This window comes from Phaethon lepturus, unplaced genomic scaffold (assembly GCF_000687285.1).
Source record: "Phaethon lepturus isolate BGI_N335 unplaced genomic scaffold, ASM68728v1 scaffold2684, whole genome shotgun sequence".
NCBI lineage: Eukaryota > Metazoa > Chordata > Aves > Phaethontiformes > Phaethontidae > Phaethon > Phaethon lepturus.
The window spans coordinates 50,178-71,115 of record NW_010533823.1 but is presented as its reverse complement, the minus strand read 5'-3'; the positions used below and the strand labels follow the sequence as shown (position 1 = coordinate 71,115).

The following is a 20,938-nucleotide window of genomic DNA, read 5'->3' as shown; positions in this document are numbered from 1 at the left end:
AGCAGACATGCATCAGGGTCTTTAATCTTTCTGGACGGTATTTGTTCCTGTCAGTTTTCTAAAATATGAAAAGAATAAACAAGGAGATTTATCTTTGTATGTTGCCATTTCCAAAGTGCTAGTAGGAACAGGGTGCTTCTCGCTCTCTTGCTGATAGCATGCCCTGTGGCCTGGCGGTTCCGTAAGACATAGTGCAGCCAATTGTGATCAGTCGGCTCTGGAGGTGCTAGGGAAGCAAGCTGGTGTGCAGCTGCTTTGAAGCCAACTGGTCTTTCTCAATTGTCCAGCCACTCTTCACTGTAGTCACGCTTCAGGAGATACATGTGGTAGCCTTTTCAAAAGCCTCCTGCTGGTTGCAATGTTTTATTGAACCGTGATTTTTCAGAATGCGTTTGAAGTCATCCCCGCCAGTTCCCTAAGAGAGCAGTTGTGCTGTAGCAAAGGTGACTGCATCTGTAAAGAGCTGTTCAAATATTCACATGGAGCATGACTGTGAACAGTTTTGTTTTCCCAATGTCACTGTTTCTGTGTAGGTACTGCTGAAAAGGATTCCTTCTAGCTTGATGACAACTTTCAAAGTTGACATTTTAACTGCTTTCTTCACTTGGGAAGCTGTGCCATATTTGTGGTTAGTGTGCACGCTAAGTCATGATACTGAGGTCTGCAGTGGAATGAAGCTGCTAATAGAGTGCTTTCAAAGAAGCTTATGTTATTTTGTTAGTTGGCATTAGATTGAGAAATGAAGAAATAAATGGGAAATAAATTTTAAGATTATCCTGTTTGAAATTAAACCTGCAGTCATTGGGCTGTAAGTGTTCTGCTCTGGGATTCCTGCATTGTTGCAAATTAGGTTCGAGATAAATAAATACAAGTATAAGTTCTTATGGCGTATATAAGTATAACCAACCAGTATATAGTGCAGATACTGTGCTTCCTAAAAGCCCTGTGTTTACAGGTATGATAGCTTGGAAACATCCTGATGAATAAAAGCCCTTGGACTCTGAAATCACTCTCACAGGATTCCTGTATAGACTCTTGCCCTCTGCTTCAGTGGGACTGATCCCTTGCTTCTGATTCGTGAGCAACACAAGATTTCTTGAACTGACAGATACAGATGTGTCAAGTGTGTTTACTTGGACTTGGATTTTCATTTGGTTCAAGACTGTGAAATTACTTTTTCATAATCTCAAAATAAAGGTCATGCTGCAGTTTAAATGGAGATTTAGTTAAAATATTAATGATATTTTTCTGGAAAGAATAACAAAATGTTTGAATACAGGAATTAATAGTTTCAAATTCTTCACACCAGTCTTCTGCAGTGCAAAGAGAACATCCTTCATGGGGGCTTTTCTAATGACTACTGTCATTCGAAAGAAAGAATAAATTTATTTTTCATCAATATTGTATGGGAATCATAAGAGGACATCATTCATACTTAAAGTACTGACAACAACTTTTCCCACTGGAAGCTATCCTACACCAGAGATCACTTGTAATAGCTGAGGCAGCAAGGCAGCAATTGGTAGCTGCGGCTGTGGCTCTTTTAACTTCTTGGATTAATGTTACTATAAAGCTTCATCATGGGTAGGAATCAATTTTGGCAGAACTAAACTGTATTTTAAAAAATGTACTGTAAAACATTAGCAGCTGCCAAACTGAAAAATAAATTGCTGTATTGAAAATGTCTAATGCCCTGGACAGTTTTTGGTCTTTCTAGCAGTAGAACAGACTTGACTCTGTCGTAATAGTTTCTCAGTTAGTGGAAAGCTATTCAGAGAACTTGTTGTGTGTTACTTAGGTCATTTGGAGCAGAAAAAAACAAGCTGTATCACAATGTTCAGCATTGCATTTATCATTTCCATATCCTCTTGCCGTACCAACTGCATATACTTTTTCATGAAGCTAATGCTTCTGCATATTTTGCAAAACAGAATAATACCAGAAACATAGCATCTTGGAAATATTCACACTGCTGTTTGGAATACATCTGACTGTTGGATTCTTAAAATGAAACTTCTTAAACCAGGCTAAATTTTTCTGGTTCTAAAGCTGACATACCAAAGCATGAGTTTGTGGAATATCTACCACTTTGTTTTAAACCAGAACTGACTCTAGAAAACACTGTGGCAAGAGCTGGAAGCAGTAGGTTTGCCTACAGAGCCCTTGCTGTTGCCCTCTGTCTCCTTCATTCTTGAATTAGTTGAAGCAGACAGTCAGTTGGGCACTTTTTCTAGTCTAGTCTGCATCTGTTGTGATGTTCCCTTCCCATGTTATACCTGAAAGGTTGTCATATTATCTATTACTGAAGTGTTGTCATTACTTTTGTTCGGTAAGCTTATCTGCCTGATACTGGGTAAATACACTCATTTAAATGAAGAATGTCAGAGGCCACTCTGGAGCCCTTTTAACACAATGCTGATATTTGATATTTTACAGTTCTATTAACAGAGGCATAATGTGATACGTATGCCACTCAGGGAGGAAATGAAGCCTGCCTTTGGCAGATTGTACTTGCTGTAAAATTGATTTGGACTCTCTTTTTCTTGATTACTTTTTTTTTGTAAATCAGAAAACAAATTACTGAATATCTCTAAGTGATGAAAATTGTTAAGCTAAAATAATTTTGGATGTTTAAATCCAATCATACTTTTACTCCATTCCATGAAAGTAGGACTGAGCACTAGGTGCTAAATAAAACAATTTCTAATTGCAAGCAGGAAACAGCCCTCATGCCAGAATCTCCTGAATGATGCTGTTGTGAAAAAGGGGAAATGCCATATTACATTTCTAAATAATCATCATGAGTGGAAAATGTTTCCAGTAAGACCAAAGTTAGATCTCATCTAATGGAAAAGGAATTTGTTTCAGGTATCTCTTCAAAAGGGCATAAAAATTGTTGAGGGCATTTAGGAGAGATTAATAGAGTTCTCTGGATGTCTGAGATATAAATCAGGAGTCATGCTGACAGAAAGATCAAAATCACTGGAGAAACTTTATTTTAAATGAGTCTAACACTTCAGTGTACCTTAACAAGGAAAATGAATGCATCTTGGACAATGAGGATTTGTAAGAGAAGGCCAGTCAGCATAGGAAATAATTTATTGTGTAAGCTGTTTGAAGTTAAGATAATAACTGGATCAGGCAAAAGAGGACGAAGCTAAGCTGGATGGCAGAATTTATTTGTGGCTGAAAGGAAACGGAAGGTTTTTGAAAGAAACAAGCAAAAGGAGAATATCGGTGATATTTCTAATTCAGTAATAGGGCACTGATGGCAACAGGACTTTCAAATGCAGACAATGGGGACAAATTTGACATAAGCATGGGGAAGAAAAGCAAGGCACTAATTTAAAAATCATATCTAGAATTGAATTCACTTTATCTGCTTGGAAGCCAGCTGGAGGTATTTAATAACATCAGATTAATAAGTAAATGCTCTGTAATAAGCAATTTGGAGAGTTAAGCTGGTACTGAGCCATACACACCATCTTTACTACCTGTACATTACACTGTTCTGGCCAGTGAAAGAGGGGCTGCCAGACCTTGTGTCCCTGTGGATCAGTGTCCAATTTTCACTTCAGCACAGTATTAATTTTCTTGGCAGCCCAGCTTTCCAAAAGATGCAAATTTTTCAGTGTCCTATACATAAAAATGGCAGATCTGCAGGAAATACTTCCAGAAGTGTTTTATTTCAGCAATTTTATGATAAAAATAGTTTTAATTCATCTGGAAACTAAGGTGGCTCATTCATACCTGTAGCAAAGTATTTAGCACAATGCTCCTCTGTTGCCAGGAGCTTTTCATGTTTTGCTGTTCAGGTGAATTGAAGCAGTCCTATTTTCCACAGCTAATTAAACCTGAGCAAAGAGTACACATTTGGATGTAAGAGTAGGTTATTAATAATATGACTGGTGCTTTGAGATGCCTTTATTGAACTGAACTAGCTATTGAGGCAGTGACTTGCAGCAGGATAGCTGTATCCTCATTTAAACTAGTATAACCCTTAGAACAATACATACTTTTACACTATAAGGGCTTCGAGTCATAAAGCTGCTTCACTTTACTGTTGAAGTAGTAGGGAAAAGAAGCTTGCCAGTTAAATAGATACATTATCAGTGAGCATGTTGGGTTTTTTTTCATATTATGTTCCCTTCCAGTGTTACACCATTGCACCTCTCAGAACTTTCTCATTTCTCCTGCTTTTGATGATCTCTGCTACTGGCTATTGAACAATGACAGAAGGGAGCATGGGGAAATACTGCTTTAAGTTCAAATCTAATTCAGAGGTTTGCTTCTGTTTTATTTTGCTATTATCTCACATGTAACATAAGGCATTTCACCATGGATTTTAGGGGGTTTTTTGTTGTTCTCCCATCCCGTCCCTGAGATTTGTAGACTCAAGAAACCGAGGGAGAGCAAACTCTCCTCTTGCCCAGTTACTACCAGTAACCTAGTTACTCTAGGTTTTTGCTGTGCTCAAAATTTACTGCTTAGGGTTTCATACTAAAACTTAAAACGGATTTAGCAGTTATAAAACATAAGCATAGTTCATCTGCTCTCATCTCTACCAGCCACTTTTATTGCTAGTTGTTTTAATAGATAATTGCAGAAAAACACTGCAAGTTATGCCTGGATAGACCCACTGGGAGGATGGCAAATGGAAACAACAAAGGGTTTGTATCTGTGCACTTCTGCAGTTGGCGTGGAAAGTGAAAAACAAAGAGGAAGTGGACATAAATTTTATGTAGGCTTAGACATTCTTAAAGGTTTGGGAAGTTATTTTGGCTCTCTTCCTTTGCTCTAGTGAAGTAAATATTATCATGGTCACTGACTCAGAACTGAGCAGGAAAGAATTCCTTGCAAACTGTGTTTTTATATTAAAATTAATTAACATTTCCCCCCACTCTCATTCTGTTAGAGGAAAATACAGTATGAGAGAGGTTTTCTCACTCGTTTTTTCCAGGCAGTACTTAGGACTTGCGGCATTATTAAATACACCAAGAAGTAGTTCAGTAGTAAATGCATCTGCAGCCCCATGGGTGAATTGCCCTGATGTAGTCTATTGCACCAACCTCAGAAAAATGCAACAGTTACTGGAGTAGGAGGGGAAGAGGCTAGTCTGTCCTTACTCATTTTTTCTTAGGGCTATACCTCATTTTAGCTGTGCCCAGTGACTGAAGTGCTTAGAAATGGGTCCCTATCTAGTGACCATCGCAGTGGTGTGGTTGGAGATGGTGAGCTTTCAGCCTGCCCGTTCCACCAACCTGTCTGGAAGGAGCTCTGCTCCCCCAGTCATCAGGTGAGATCTTGGTGGTGTCTCTGTGTTTAGAAGCAGTTGGCTTTTCTGTCAAAGTTTCAGTGGCAGCACTGAGAGTGAGCAGTTCGCTGCCAAAAGGCTTCCTCGTCAGCTGCCCGTAATGGCACTGTGTGAGTCAAACACACTCTTGCCTCTCTGGGGGTAAATCTTGGCCCAGTGATCTGGAGAAATCCTGTATTTCCTATTAAAAATTCTGCAGTTGCAATAACTTTCTGATTTTCAGATTGTCAGGGATGATTTTGAGACCTTGCTGCAATGTGCCTATGCAAAGGTACAGCAAAACATAGCAGCTGGAGGAGTGGAAGGTGGAGAGGGCTTTTGTTTGGTTTTTATTTATACAACTTTTTTTCCAGTAGGCAGTGTAGGTTCATAAATCCCACAATCTTAAACATCTAGTTTTGTATGTGAAATTGTACCTCGGTGATAATGTAGTAAGGAGTTGTTGTTTTGTTATTAAAAATCAACTCTGTCTCCCTTCGTGGGCATGTTACACATCAGTGAAGCAAGCCCTTACAGCACACAGTGAATCCTGCAAAGGAAGGCAGCTCCCTGGGGATTTCCAAAAGGCAGCATCAGGAGTACGATGAAGGACGTGGTAAACACTTCCCATCAGCACATGGCATAGAAGTCAGCAGCTGGCCAAAGTCAGACAGATGCACTCTTCCGGCAGAGCAGCCACAGATAGGAGCTATAATTACAGAAAGTAGATGTGTAATGATGAGTTTAATTATTAACCACTTTCCTGTATGCCTTTGAGTAACTGTAGTATCAGAGCACAGAGCACTGGAAACCCTGGAGCTTTGTTGAAGCTGCATCCTGTAGGAAAACGAGGAATACTCTGAAATCACGCAGCTCTGGAGTGATCTACCAGGGGTGAACTGCCCTTGGTTTTTTTTTGTTTTTTTATTCCATAATTTGCTCTTGGGATTTTTGCTGGTCTCTTAAAGGTATATAATTTTATACAGGTCACCCTCCGACCAACGTGTGGTTTGCCAAGTGTAAACCTCAGCACTCTCTTTGCAAACTAATTCCAGACCTACAGCTGCATATTGTCTGTTCTAATAAAATAAATTCATAAATATCCTCTTAGGTGCAAATTCTAGGCTAATTGATATGGTCTGGCTCTGTGATAAAAAATAAGGCAGCTGTAAACCAGCCTCGCTTCACCAAAGTGTTATCAGGCATCTGGAGTGCTCAGCTGAATGTATCCTCTACTTTTATGCCCTCTTCTTACTGTGCAGATAGAGTGACTACAAAATACATTGAGCAGTGTCAGTGGGAAACCTGTTACCTGCAAACGAACAGGAACTTTAGCCTAGCTTCTACAATATTTATATAGAACTTCAGCTGCTCTAAACTGTCATAGCACCACTGGCTGCCCAACTTGCTCATGATGAAACAGTCCTTGAAAATGTTATTACCATTACACGTGAAGGCAAAAGTTTTAAAAAGTTTTGCTTACTACAAAGCAACTAGCAGAAGAAGTGTCAGAAGCAGAAGTGTCAGAAGCAGAAGGCACACACTGAGAGCAAGTATTTTGATGGTTGGGCCTACTAAGGGAACTGATGGCTGCCTGGTCAGAGCAGGGGGAGGAGATGCTACAGCCGTGAGCTTTTCCAGCTGGAGTGTTCGTCACTTCCGTTCAATGCATGTGATGCCTCAATATTGGGACCCTTCCAGATCTCTAGGATTATCTGTTCCTTTTGCCATTGTGCTGGTTTTGGCTAGGATAGAGTTAATTTTCTTCACAGTAGCTGGTATAGGGCTATGTTTTAGATTTGTGCTGGAAACATAGTTGAGAATACAGGGATGTTTTCATTACTGCTGAGCAGTGCTTACACAGAGTCAAGGCTTTTTCTGCTTCTCACCCCACCCCACCAGCGAGCAGGCTGGGGGTGCACAGGGAGCTGGGAGGGGACACAGCTGGGACAGCTGACCCCGACTGACCAAAGGGACGTTCCATACCATATGGTGTCACACTCAGCATAGAAAGCTGGGGCAAGAAGGAGGAAGGGGGGATGTTCGGAGTGATGGCGATTGTCTTCCCAAGTAACCATTACGCCTGACGGAGCCCTGCTTCCCTGGAGATGGCTGAACACGTGCCTGCCCATGAGAAGTGGTGAATGAATTCCATGTTTGGCTTTGCTTGCATGCACGGCTTTTGCTTTCTCTGTTAAACTTCATCTCAACCCACGAGTTTTCTCATTTTTACTCTCCCGATTCTCTCCTCCGTCCCACCATGGGGGGAGTAAGTGAGCGGCTGTGTGGTGCTTGGTTTCTGGCTGGAGTTAAACCATGACAGCTGCCATCTTTTTCCACATAGTTTGGAAGTTGAAATTATGTGTTTATCAGCAAGAAACATATACAGTAGATCTCTGTAAATCATATTTTTAAAGGGAAAAGTGGATGTATGTGGTGCATGGAGCTTCCTTTGCCTTTCCAGAGGTCATTTTATGTAAATAAATCCAAACTTGAATTCCTATTTTTTCTAAAAATATTTCTGTGTACACACATATATTTGCATTTGAAATGTCAAGTGCATCTTCCAGTGATTGTTGTTAATCTTGGCCTTTTATGCATCCTTCCGTATATTTTATAGTTTCCGATGAGTAGAAGTATTATTTTTAATAATGTTTGGAAATCAGCAGTGCAGATTTCCATACTGAGAGGAGAGGCTGAGTGCTCTTCGTTGCAAAAGCATTTTTCCCCCCAGCACCTTGTTTCTGCAGACACAAAGCACTAAGCTCTAGAGAAAAAAACAGTTCTGCGGAAACTTGTCACAGCTTGCTTAGTCACAATATATGACAAGAGAACCTCAGGAGGTTCATTGGTGATGTGTCACATTGTCTACACTTCTATTGTCAGCTGTGCCAAGAAATACGAATGATCGCTTGGGTCTGTGAAGAATTTATGAAAATGCTATTTCTGGTGTGAGAAGCAATTGCATCCCAAACCGAATCACTGGTCACTGGAAGGAAGAGCACACAGAAGATGATGCAAAGCAATAGCCATGGATTTTGTTGTTTTGCTGAGTTCTCGTTGTTCCCAGCATAGTGTTTTGTCAGAACTTAGTGATTTTTGTGGGTAGAGGGAAGTATACTTAATTTTGATGTGTAGGTGACTAAACATTGGTGCTTGCAGAGAGTCAGTTTATTCCACAGTTCATGCTGCTGTAAACAATACCAGCCAGTGCTTGCTGGCATCGTTTGCTGCTAAGGTTGCGCCCTTGATGCCTGTCACTGGTGGCCCGTGGAGACTGGAAACTGCCTGATGTATTTTTTAAGTCATTGAGACTTCAGTGTGAGAAATGCTTAAGTAGTAGCAAAACAAATAGAACAATAACAGGGGATGATGTTAATATGGTTCAGGTTCTGTCTTATCCTGGGTAATTTTTTTGGAAGATAACAAGAAAAAAACATGTTTCTAGGTGATCAGAGAAGATTCCAAGACAACATAAATCTGAAGTCTTTGGAGGTCAGGCAAACTTAGTGGGAGGTGATAGAAACTTTGAAAAGCTGACACACAACATTCTGGCTCCCTCTTTATAAATCTTTTTCTAAAAATTGAGAGAAATGAGGAAGGCTTTAATTTTCTTTCTGCTGGAGAAGAAAATGCCGCAAAATATTGATATTTCTGAAAAAAGAAAGGTCACTTTCTGTGACTTGTAAAACTGTGACTTGTTTTACAACAATTAGTACTGAGAAGTTTTTCTGTAGTTAAGAGGGGAAAAAAAGCACATTTCTTTGTACATTATATGCAGAAGCAAATGTTTTCATGGATATTACTCTCCTTAAGAGAGAAAGGCTGCAGTCGTCTGCATACACTGATCCCCATTGAGCCAAGTAAACAGGTGGGGAAGGAAACCCAGGGTCACAGTGGAATTTCATCTAAGAGATTAGTTTATTGAAAAGTCTCTTAGTTTTACCATACATGGGTGGAGTCATTTTTACAGTAGAACATAGAGCCCCGGCATGGGAAACTACAGAAGGATGCTTTATGTGCTGCCTGGTAATCCAACTTTCTAATGTCAGCAGCCATTCAGCATACCGTGCCAACAGGATGCAGGTGTTGCAGAAAGAAAAAGAAAGCAAGCAATTTAAGTAATTCCTCTCTAAGTGAGTGCGTATTCAACCGGGATGTGCAAGAGGAATGCTTATTAATATATTGAAAAAGAAAAAATTGCTATAATCCCCAGCCGTAATTGGGGAAAAAAGTGAACATTGAGATGATATTTAATTGAAGCATGCAGAAGTTCAAATGAAAAAAAAAAAAAAAAAACCACAACAAAAAACCAACCCACAACCAAACACCCCAAAACTGTTAATTATGAATAATTGTCTTTCTGCTGATGTTGTGAAAGGTGCTGTTCACTAAAAGCCTCTAATTTTCAGTTCCTGGATAATAAAAAAGAGGTGGAAAGTGTGAAATATATTTTGCAGTCAGCAGAAGGATTATAGTCTACTCCTGCCCTGCCATTACAATTGCATTCTTAGGTAGGTAAGGTGTAAAGCTCAGAATGTGGCGAGGTGCCACACGAGCAGGAGATGGTGTTCTGCCTGCGGTGGGAGAAGGCAGCTGCTGTTGAGGAAAGGGGTATATATATGTCATATGTCATACCAGTGTAGCAGACAGCGAACTTCAGGTCTAGGGATAAGAGCAAATGCCACACAGCATTTGGGGGGCTAGCTAATCTGAAGGAAATCTTCTGGCCTCGGTTGTACCACTTGTTTCCATGAAGAGCACAGACCTGCTCTAGCTTGATGAAAATAAGAGATACAAATGCCCTGACACATCTTTGCCTGTATCAGCCCAAACTAAATGAGGTGGGTAGAACTTTGCCAAAAGTATGTATTGTCTTGACTTTAATTAATAGTGCTAATTTCTGTTCCACTTAATATCGCTTGTAGCTGTTGGAGACAAATTATGTAAAGCTGTATCCAAACGCATTAACCAAGCCAGATAAAATCTTGTCCTTTTGAAATTGCAGAGTAGTGAGCATATACACAGTGAATGCTCAGGATTTCTGTATTGTGCTGGTTTTGTTTTACAGGGTCAAAAGTTTTCTGATTTCAAAAGCAACTTAAAATCTTTTTTTGGACTAAGGATGTCTCATTTTGGTTTGAAATGTGTTTTTGAGCATAAATAGGCTTTTGTGAGATGTGGGGATTCTGTCATGATGTTCCTGGATTTTTATATGCTGTTTTCTGATAAAAACAGCAAGCAGATTGTATGTATTTATTTGGCTGGAAAAGTCAGATGATTTCTCTTACTTATCTGGGAATTTAGGAAGAACCCTTTTGAGAGTTACAACATGCCCATGTGGTCAGGTGTAAATAAGGTGTGTAGCAGTTCGTTCTGATACTCCAGACTGCTAGGATAGAAACTGCTCTGTGGAGAGCTGGGTTTTGTTGTTCTGAGACTTAGTGATGTACTTCTGGAAGTGTTTCTTCAATATATTGTTTCAACATGTATGGACTACAACAAGGAAAAAATGAGTGCCAGCAACGTCATTTTTTTGCGCATCTCTTATTTATCTGTAGGCTCATGCTTCCAAAGGCAAAGCAGCACCAGTGCTTGTGTGTACAACTTGCATATTGGGGTTTCTAGTTGTGCTGGGTACAAGGAAAAATCACTCAGTTGCTGATACAGGAACTTGCAGTGAGATGAACTCTGGAAGTAACTTTGACTGCCCAAAAGCAGGTATTTGCAAATTTCTGTGACCTATGCGTATATATATTTATATTTACAGACACAAGCTGATTCTATAAAATGTGCGTGGAATTCACTTACGCCCCTGACACGCCTGATACACACAGATCTGATGGCTGGCTTGCTGTCAGTGTGGGAAAGTACTTGCTCGTGATGTGTTCAGCTCTCATCTGTCTCTCTGAGAACCCTGGCCTGCAGCCTTTGAGTGTTTCCTATACTCGGTGGGTTCTGCTGGGTGCATATGGATGACAGAGGAGTATCCCTGGTTATTTTTACTACTGCATGATAAGCCCTGAGAATGCCAGTATTAGGTCCTTTCTGATTAATCCACACTTCACCAGTGTGTCTAGGTGTCACACTGCAGACGGTGTGGGCTTTTTTAGGATTCTCTGCTTCCTGCTGAAGCCTGCACAGAGTATCCCACAGTTATGAGGTTCACAGGGGACTAAACAAGATGCTTCTTGCTCCAGCTATAACCTTGGTCTACATGGAGAAGTCTAGGACTGTGTTCATTGTGGAGGTCAGGGGGGAAGGCTGTCCTTAAACCAAGCTCTTTCTCTACCTGTTCCCTAAAACCCTCCAGGGCAAGTATAACCAAAGTCCTTTGCTGCTACAACTGTTAGTCAACGCAGAGATGCCAAAGCAAGTCAAGGAGAGGGTAGACTGGGGAGGAAAGAGGAGTAAGAAAGCGGTGTAAGTGCCCTGCTGTCTTAGCCACTGTTGCCCATGTAGGATCCATTAGGCTTCCAAACAGCTTCTCAGAAACATTTTCTTTGAGATGTCAGCGTGGCTTTCTGAGCCTTATGTGGCTCAGAAGGGGCAGATGTTCTGCAGTGTATCGGTCTTTGCATGTATTATACTGTCAGTTTGTGGTATCCTTTCAGGCTTTGTGGCTGTGGATTCCTCCAGTGAGGCCTAATTTATTTAGCATTCAGTATTTTAATTGCACATAAACCTTCATATCTGCAGCTTCTACAGCAGGCTTCTCTCTGAAGAAGCCTTAAGATGTCATAACATTTGAAAGAGAAAAATACGCATTTTTTGCTAGCACTTGTAATTTAGATAGCAAAATAATTGGGTAGGAAGCATCTTTTATCTCTTATTGTATCTGATATGAAAGACAGTTAGAGCTTTTCAAACCTGGCTAAAACTATGAATTATCCTACAATATTTGAATGGATCTAATTTAGGCAGCTGTCAGACAAAAATATTTTTGATTCTATATATTAGTAACATTTGCAGAGGGGCTGTGGCTGTTTCTGAAGACCTTTTTTGTTGTGTGAAATGAGGAGAAATCACTTAGTACAATAGCTACTCTGGAGATGTTTGAATAAATAAATTGCTTGCATAAAATAATTATTTCTAATAGAGAGAAGGAGAAGTTTGGATGGACTTGAATCATTCTTACAGCATCCTTGCAAGAGGCATATCAGAAAGTCTAGGAGGTCTGTTACTTTAAATGGGAGCCGGTGGGAAATGTGAAGCCCAAGGGCAGCCTTGGCTGCAGTGACCATGAAATAGTGGAGTTAAAGCTCCTTAGGGAAGCAAGGAGGGTGCACAGTGAGCTCACTACTCTGGACTTCAGGAGAGCAGACTTCGGCCTCTTCAGGGATCTGCTTGGTTAGTGAAACACCAGGAGGTCTGCCTGGGTGAGCAAGGAGCTCTTGACAAAACTCAAACACAAAAAGGGAGCCTACAGAGGGTGGAAGCAAGGACAGGTAGCCTGGGAAGAATACAGAGAAATTGTCCGAGCAGACAGGGTCAGGTTAGGAAGGCTAAAGCCCTGATAGAATTAAATCTGTCCAGGGACGTCAAGGTCAACAAGAAAAGCTTCTGTAGGTATGTCGGTGATAAAAGGAAAACTAGGGAAAATGAGTGCCCTCTGCGGAAGGAAACGAGAGGCCTGATTACCTGGGATATGGGGAAGGCTGAGGTACTCAATGACTTTTTTGCCTCAGTCTTCACTGGCAAGTGCTCAAGCCACACTGCTCATGTTGCAGAAGGCAAAGGCAGGGACTGTGAGAATGAAGAACTGCCCACTGTAGGAGAAGATCAGGTTCAAGATCATCTAAGGAACCTGAAAGTGCACAAGTCCATAGGACCTGCTGAGACACATCTGCAGGTCCTGAGGGAACTGATGGATGAAGTTACTAAGCCACTATCCATCATATTTGAGAAGTTGTGGCAGTCCAGTGAAGTTCCCACTGACTAGAAAAGAGGAAATATAAACCCCATTTTTAAAAAGGGAAAAAAGAAGACCCGGGGAACTACAGGCCAGTCAGTCTCACCTCTGTGCTGCCAAGATCATGGAGCAGATCCTCCCGGAAACTATGCTAAGACACATGGAAAATAAGCAGGTGATTGTAACTACAGGCCAGTCAGTCTCACCTCTGTGCTGCCAAGATCATGGAGCAGATCCTCCCGGAAACTATGCTAAGACACATGGAAAATAAGCAGGTGATTGTTGACAGCCAGCATGGCTTCACTAAGGGCAAATCGTGCCTGACAAATTTGGTGGCCTTCTACGGTGGTGGATAAGGGAAGAGTGATTGACATCATATACCTTGGCTTGTGCAAGGCATTTGATAGTGTCCCGCATGACATCTTCATCTCTAAATTGGAGAGACATGGGTTTGACAGATGGACCACTCAGTGGATAAAGAATTGGCTGGTTGGTTGTACTTACATTGTTGCAGTCATAGGCTCGATGTCCAAATGGAGACCAGTAATGAGTGGTGTTCCTCAGGGGTCGTTACTGGGATTGGCGGTGTTTAACAGCTTTGTCAGTGACATGGACAAGTGGGATTGAGTGCACCTTCAGCAAGTTTGCCAACAATGCAAAGTTGTGTGGTGCGATCAATATGCTCTATGCCATCTAGAGGCACTTAGGCAGGCTTGAGAGGTGGGCCCCTGCAAACCTCATGAAGTTCAGCAAGGCCACGTGCAAGGTCCTGCACATGGATTGGGGCAATCCCAAGCACAAATACAGGCTGGGTGGAGAATGGATTGAGGGCTGGAGCAGCTCTCCTGTGAAGACAGGCTGAGAGAGTTGGGGCTGTTCAGCCTGCAGAAGAGGCAGCTCCAAGGAGACCTTATAGCAGCCTTCCAGTACTTGAAGGGAGTCTACAAGAAAGCTGTAGGGGGACTTTTTACAAGGGCATGTAGTGACAGGACAAGGGGTAATGGCTTTAAACTGAAAGAGGGTAAATTTAGATTAGATATAAGGAAGAAATTCTTCACTGTGAGGGTGGTGAGGCACTGGAACAGGTTGCCCAGAGAAGTTGTGGATGCTCCCTCCCTGGAAGTGTTCAAGGTCAGGTTGGATGGGGCTTTTAGCAACCTGTTCTAGTGGAAGGGACGTTGGAACTAGATTATCTTTAAGGTCGCTTCTAACCCAAACCATTCTGTGATTCTGTGTTGGTATACTGCTCAGGTTACTGTAAGAATTACGCCTTTCCAGTTTCAGGAGCATTGGGAGTATGGGTGTACAAGCTTTATTTTATCTTATTTTTCATGTGAAGGATGCATTCAGAAAACTGGGAGGAGCCTTTAGTAATCATATTATATCATTGTTAACCGACAAAAGTTATAAGGACTTTATATAAGACCAAATCAACAAAGGTTATAAGGACTTTATATAAGACAAATCACAATTAGAACATAAGTATCAGTTGGGAATTGGGCTATAATATTATAAATTTATATATAGTATATATATAAAATATTATAAAATGCTACTAGCATTTATCCTATCTTTTGATATGGTACAAATGCTTCCTACTTACAAAGACTCTACTAGCCTGATTCTCAGCCTGGGGCTTTAACATTCTGCTTAACGTTCATTTGATTTTATTTGGTGCTCACCCATTGTATTTTGGATGAGTTTGTCATTATGCTTTGCCAGAGGTGAACTGCTCCACCTGACGGTGAAAACAAGAAAATGTCATGCAAGGAGGATTTATTTGGAAAAATGTAATCTAGTGGAAGCACTTAATGCTGTAAGGATATGTGTGCCTTAATCCAGGAGACCTATTAATAATGTTTTGCCCCCTTTATAACTTGGATATACAGCAGTTAAGGTTATGTAAAGGGGTTGCACAAAGATCTTGGTGGGTGGGTACTTGTACTGTAGACAGGTGCTTCTCAAAGTCCAGGTGCTGCCAGAACCTGAGATACAAGTGTGCTTTGCAAGACGTGTATATGAAAGGAGTTGTTCCTACTCATGCCCACTAAGGGAAGCGTGGATGCTTAGTAGCTGTTGATTTGGTCACATTCTTATTACCTGGTGTGGAAATACTTAATAGTTGAATATGTTGGGTAGAAGAGCTTGCCTGTATGGTATTTTCTTTCTCAAGTGCATTTAGCTGCACAGAAAAGGAGGTAAAAGCTAAAGAACTCTGAAAGAAACAACCTGTTTGCAAGAAAAGATTTAAAAGTCTCTCTTGTGGCACTGAAAAAGAAATAATCGCCTAAATCTTGTGCAAGCAGCAAAGAAACAGGAAGCATGACAGCTGCATGTCCCCAAGTCTTTTAGCTTGCCCAGCTTTTTGCAACGCAAGAGTCTGTAGATGCATGCTACAATAAATTTGCTCTGGCACCTTTCATGTTGCTCTAGGATATGAGAATATTTTCTGTGTGATAGCAAGATCTGTCATCTCTGGATGCTCATGTCTTCAGCCAAGAAAGCAGAACGTTTGATTTGCTATCTTGAGCTGATACGGCTGGGATGAAGGATGGAACCTGTATGGAAGGATGCTTATATGTAACAGCCCACGTAAGGGACGTTCTTTAAAATATTTGAGCAGCTTAGGGCCAAGATTTCCCATGCTATTGAGAAGGTAATGTGGGATCTGACCACCTGAGCACAAGCTGATTATGTTCAGCCTGCACTCCTGCAAAAGGTATTCGTATAAGGCCATGGTGCATCAACCAAGAATGTCTGTGTGAACAGGCAGGTTCCTCTAATTCATGCTGTGAAACCTTGAACATCAGTTTTCACAGCCTTTCTCAAAAATGGCAGATTTTATGCTGTTCATGTAGTTTTGTCCTTGATTTGTATTAACCATATACGCTTACATTGCCCAAAGTGGTGTGTACAGACCTTTTTTTTTTCTTTCTCTCCCAGACACCCTGGCTCTGGAATACCAGACAGTGCTGGAATGGGTATCCATATCAGGTAAACGTTACAGTGCTGCCTAAAAACAAACATGAGACTTCTGCAGAGCTTCTTTTTTATTGTGGTGGAGCTTTGTGTCAGTATGTTAGTGTGAATGGTCTACTCAGCATTTCAGAACACTGCGTGAGTTCAAGATGGGAAAGATTAATACAGCTGTCACACCTGTTTTGAAATGAAGCACAAGATCTGAAAACAGATCTGTGAAATCTAACTGTGAAAGCAGACATCTGCAACAGCGGTAGAATGGTCATTTTTAACCAAGTTCTGAGGGTACTGAAAGTTTTACCAAAGCCTCAGATTCAGAGGGTTGGGAAAAGCCAGTATAGTTCTCATAATTATTATACCGTGTACAGGGTGAGACTTAATCCCTGGCAGTTTGGTGTGATCAAAGAGGAGACTAAAGAGAGAAGGTAGGTTTCTCCTTTAAGTACTTATATGGGGGCTATCCAGTCCTAGCCTCTGGGAAGCTTATAACGAAAGAAGGTAAAATTAATGAGAGACTTTAGAATGGTTTCACATCTTTCTTTTCAGCAATATCTATATTTTCATGGATTCAAAAAACATCAGGCTTTCTCTCTTTTCTAGGTCAAAGTATATAACTTAACTTCAAAGAAAAGACTTAAGTCATTTATCTCCTTTACTAAGGAGAAGAGTGCCCAATTAAAGTAAAAATGCCCTTTCAGGTTGTGCCCTGCTGCACTCATTCCCTCTTTTAGTTCTCAAAAAAATTTTGCGCCAGTTTGAAATTTGGTTTCCTTAAAACCATCTTCAAAAGAACAATAACATTATTCTTATTCCTTACTGCACTGCTAAGGTTTTAGCTAGTTCCAGGAATATTTAATTCCTAGGTCCAAGTTTTGGCCATCTTTCACAGCAGCATGGTTCCTTCAATGGCATCCAAGTGCTGCAGTAACACCAGGATTTAACTGTAGCCCTGCAACTCTGGAAGCTCTTCTCTGCCAGGGGAAGAAGGAGCAGGGCAAGTGAAAGGAGAAGGGTAGAAATTGGGTCTATTGGTTTCTGGTTGAACGGTGGCTTCCAAAATTTGCATACCCAAAGAGCTTTGAGAAACCTCTCCTGTGCTTTCCATTAGTTTGTGCTAATGGTCATAGTTGTTAAAGTTTGGGATATATTTAGACAGAGCAGTCAACCTGCTTTAAAGGATTCAGTGTATTTTTCAGAAAAGATAACTCCTGAACTCTGCCTTGGCTGTACCACTGCCTCATTTTGCCTCCTGGTCTGACAGAAGTAACTTTCAACATGGATGTTGTGAGGATCGGTGAATTAATTATATGCTCCCATTTATTATTATTAATAATAACAGTAAGGTAGGCCTTTCAAGGAAAAAGTATCATCATGTATATGGGCTAGGAATAGACTTTGGAAACCCTTTTGGGAAAGATAAAAGCCACATGTTTCCTTAATACACTTTGTGTAATAGGAGGCGACAATAGATTAAAGTTGTGAAGTATAATTTTTCCTTTTGTTATAAATTGGAAGTAACAAATGTTTCAAATGTGACCTCGTAAGACAGTCTTCAAAATTTTTAATAACTTTTGAGGATAACTTTTGATAGCTTTTTTAATTAGTCTGAATTATAATTCTAAACCTGAGCTTCTTTCTTCTTTAAAATGCTGCCTTTTTTTTTTTTTTTTAATTCAGCATCCAGGAGTCTCAATAGGGATCACTGAGGCATTGTGCTAGCTGCTATTCAGATATAATTGACATTGAATTCCAAAAGCTCCAGCAAAGATCTCGCAATTTAAGGAGTCTAACCTGTCTAGGGCATATTGCTTTAATTTTTTTTGCCCTTTTTTTTTTTTTCTAAAGCACAGGGAGGGGGAAAAAAGAATCCCTCATTGCCAGACTGGAAAGTATGAAGGAGAATATTGTCTGAAAGACACATGAATTCCCTGTGGCAGTGAACAGCCCTTGACAGGCTGAACAGGAGAACTGTGTTTATGTTTGGGTGTTACCGTTCTGGAAGGTTGTGTATCTTTTGGAAATTGTTCAGTGGAGATCATTCAGCAAGAATGAGCAGAAATCTTGATTTGAGAAGGGTTGAAGGAATTTGGTCATTTAGCCTCAGAAGAAGTAATGACTTAAATTCTACCCAAGGACTGGAGGGTGAACTGAATAACGTTAGGGAAGCAGCAGAAGAAACTGAGAGAGGGAAGTGTTGAACCTTCATCCCTTGGAGATTTTAGGAACAACTGTTTGTCAGAATTGATATGGCTGGTGCCTTTCAGTCCTGTTTTCTACTGTTTTTCTGTTATTACATGCAAGAAGAGATTTACTTATGACTTAAGACCATGAATCTTCCTGGTTAAAGAACATGTATTTACCAGACTTACCAGAAGAATGACCTCATTCAGAAAGTTAGTTAGAACTTTTAGAGGGTGGCAACTAAATTTACTATATCTAAAATCATGCTGCTAGTGGAGAGGGTCCAACAGAAAGCAAATCGTCAAATAAAAGTCATTATCAAAATTATTGTCTTGGAGATGAAGATGTCTACTGGGTGCTAATCAGGATTAAGTACTGGTTTTCAATTAGGGTTTGTTTTTTTTTCTTAACTGGATAAGATTTCTAATCTCTTGTTTGCTACAAATCCTTTGTAACTTATTCAACACAGCACTGCAGAAATCCAGCTGGACTTACTGTAGATACAGTCAAATGGATCGTTTGGGGGACAACTCTACCCATAAGCACAGAATAGTCCTATTGAATTAAGCCTATGGAGAACTGAAACCTAACATTTAAACTAAGTTAAACACACACTATTGATCCTTTCATAGAGGGAAACCATGGTATCTTTAGAATCCCCCTACATTATCATTATATGTGGGTTTAGAAATACTAATACTATTGTTAATAAAGCAGCTGACAGTCTTAATTGTTTTACTAGAAATTTTCCCTGGTGAGTTCTCTTGCAATAATTAGTATAATAGTTGCGGTTCATTGCTAGCTCATGTTCTCTTCCAGTTTTTTTTTAATTACACCTATTAAAAACTTACTGGCAGTTTCACTAAATCAGAAAAGGATTATATTGGCCCAAGAAATGGCTTTAAAAGATGGACTTTGAGTGTACACATTTTTCATAAAGCATAAACGTATGTCTACATTTAAATTACCCAGTTAGAACATTTAGTGGGCACCTATGGACTATTTTTCAGCTGCAAAGAACTGGTCTGCAAAAGGGAATGGGAATAAAAGAAGCAACTGAAATGCCTCTTGCCAATGCTTGGGTGCATGGTTGTGCCAGTGCAAACTACTCTAGGGATGATTCATCTAATCCCTCAGGAGATGCCCTCAGGAGCTTCCTCTGTGCAAGTGCCACTCTCCATCACTGCGATGGAAGACATGACTAGCAGAGAGGCAGAATCACATGGAAATTAGAGTAGCTCCTAGGACTGGCTTTCTTAGGCTGGGGGCTAAATAGCCTATGCGTGCCACCAGTTGCCTTCTTTGAAGTTACCCCAGGTTGGTTTTGGTTATGCATAAGTCTTGTTATTTTTATTTCTTTTACTTTTAAGTATCTGTATAACCATGTTGTATATCAAACAAGATGCCTGGATAAATTTATTGTATTTTCCTCTTTCCAAATCTTAACATGTTCCAAGAAAATGGTTAAATTATTTAGAAGTAGGCATTTCTATTAGAAAGAGCCCTGTTTAAAGCTCACAACATTTTCGTCATGAACAGATGAGATTGTATACTAGCATTACTTTTCTCTAATCTGCTCTAGCATTGTTTCTTTTGCTATGCTTTAAACCCACATTACTGATGTACAGCAAGATGTTTCAAGTAATCTTTCAAAACAGACCTAGGACTACCCAGAATTTAGTTTGTTCTAGGTTCCAAATGGACAACTTAATAATTTTTGGTATTACTATATTACAATACTGTCAAGATTAAAACATAAGAAAAGGGTAGGTTGGGGAGCTTTATTTTTCCAGAGCCATCAAAGTTTGAAAGAGGCAACCATCATCATTCTTCTTATATAGGCTGCTTATGTATAATTCAATAATCCCCCTGTGATTAAACATGTCTCCTATAGACCTCAACTGCCTGTAATGTCAGTTAGACTCTGTTAACCTTTTCTCATCTCCATCTTTCAGCCACTGATGCCTGACCTACATTATTACTACATAGTTGAATTGTCATTCTACTGGTCCTTAATGTTTTCTCAATTCATTGACATCAAAAGAAAGGTAAGAACAATGAGACTAAAAACACTAACAGCTTTAAGCACATATCCTTCTTGACTTGAGCAATACCTGTATTACCTGTGCAGTGAACTGGAAATACAGTTCTTTCTGGTCACCACCTCTTGCAGATATTCATCACTGAGAAATGGGTGTTGAAGCACTTTTCTTACTCTGTTCATTGTTACTATGATGTGGGTTTTTTCTGCACAAGAATAGCCTGGAGTAATCAAATATTCAAGGCAAAATAGCATCAGCTGAAAAAACCTTCTACTCTCATACAGTATCTTGAACAGAACTGAACACGTAGTAGCTAGTAGATGTCTTATTTCTTTGGACAGTTAAATCATGAAATATCAATGACAGAGCAAAACTGCCTCATAAATTCACGGTATCACTTTGGTAAGATCTATGAGGGCTTTCAATTTATTATACAAAGGTGTGGTAAAAACAGGGATACATTTAATATCAAAAAATGACATTACATTTAATCTTACCTTTAGGGTTATGAAATTTCAAGTAGCTGAGCAT

At 40.1% G+C, this 20,938-nt stretch overlaps 1 protein-coding gene across 1 annotated transcript in view; it reads left to right on the top strand.

Moving 5' to 3' along the window:
• Window positions 1–20,938, top strand: part of CERS6 (ceramide synthase 6) — a gene marked incomplete at its 5' end in the record, with an annotated part of 64,073 nt that overhangs the window by 10,220 nt on the left and 32,915 nt on the right. The window contains 2 exons of the mRNA XM_010285311.1: window positions 16,149–16,199; window positions 20,321–20,413. Of these exons, the coding sequence (XP_010283613.1) occupies window positions 16,149–16,199; window positions 20,321–20,413 (144 nt within the window). The remainder of the gene's footprint in view (window positions 1–16,148; window positions 16,200–20,320; window positions 20,414–20,938) is intronic.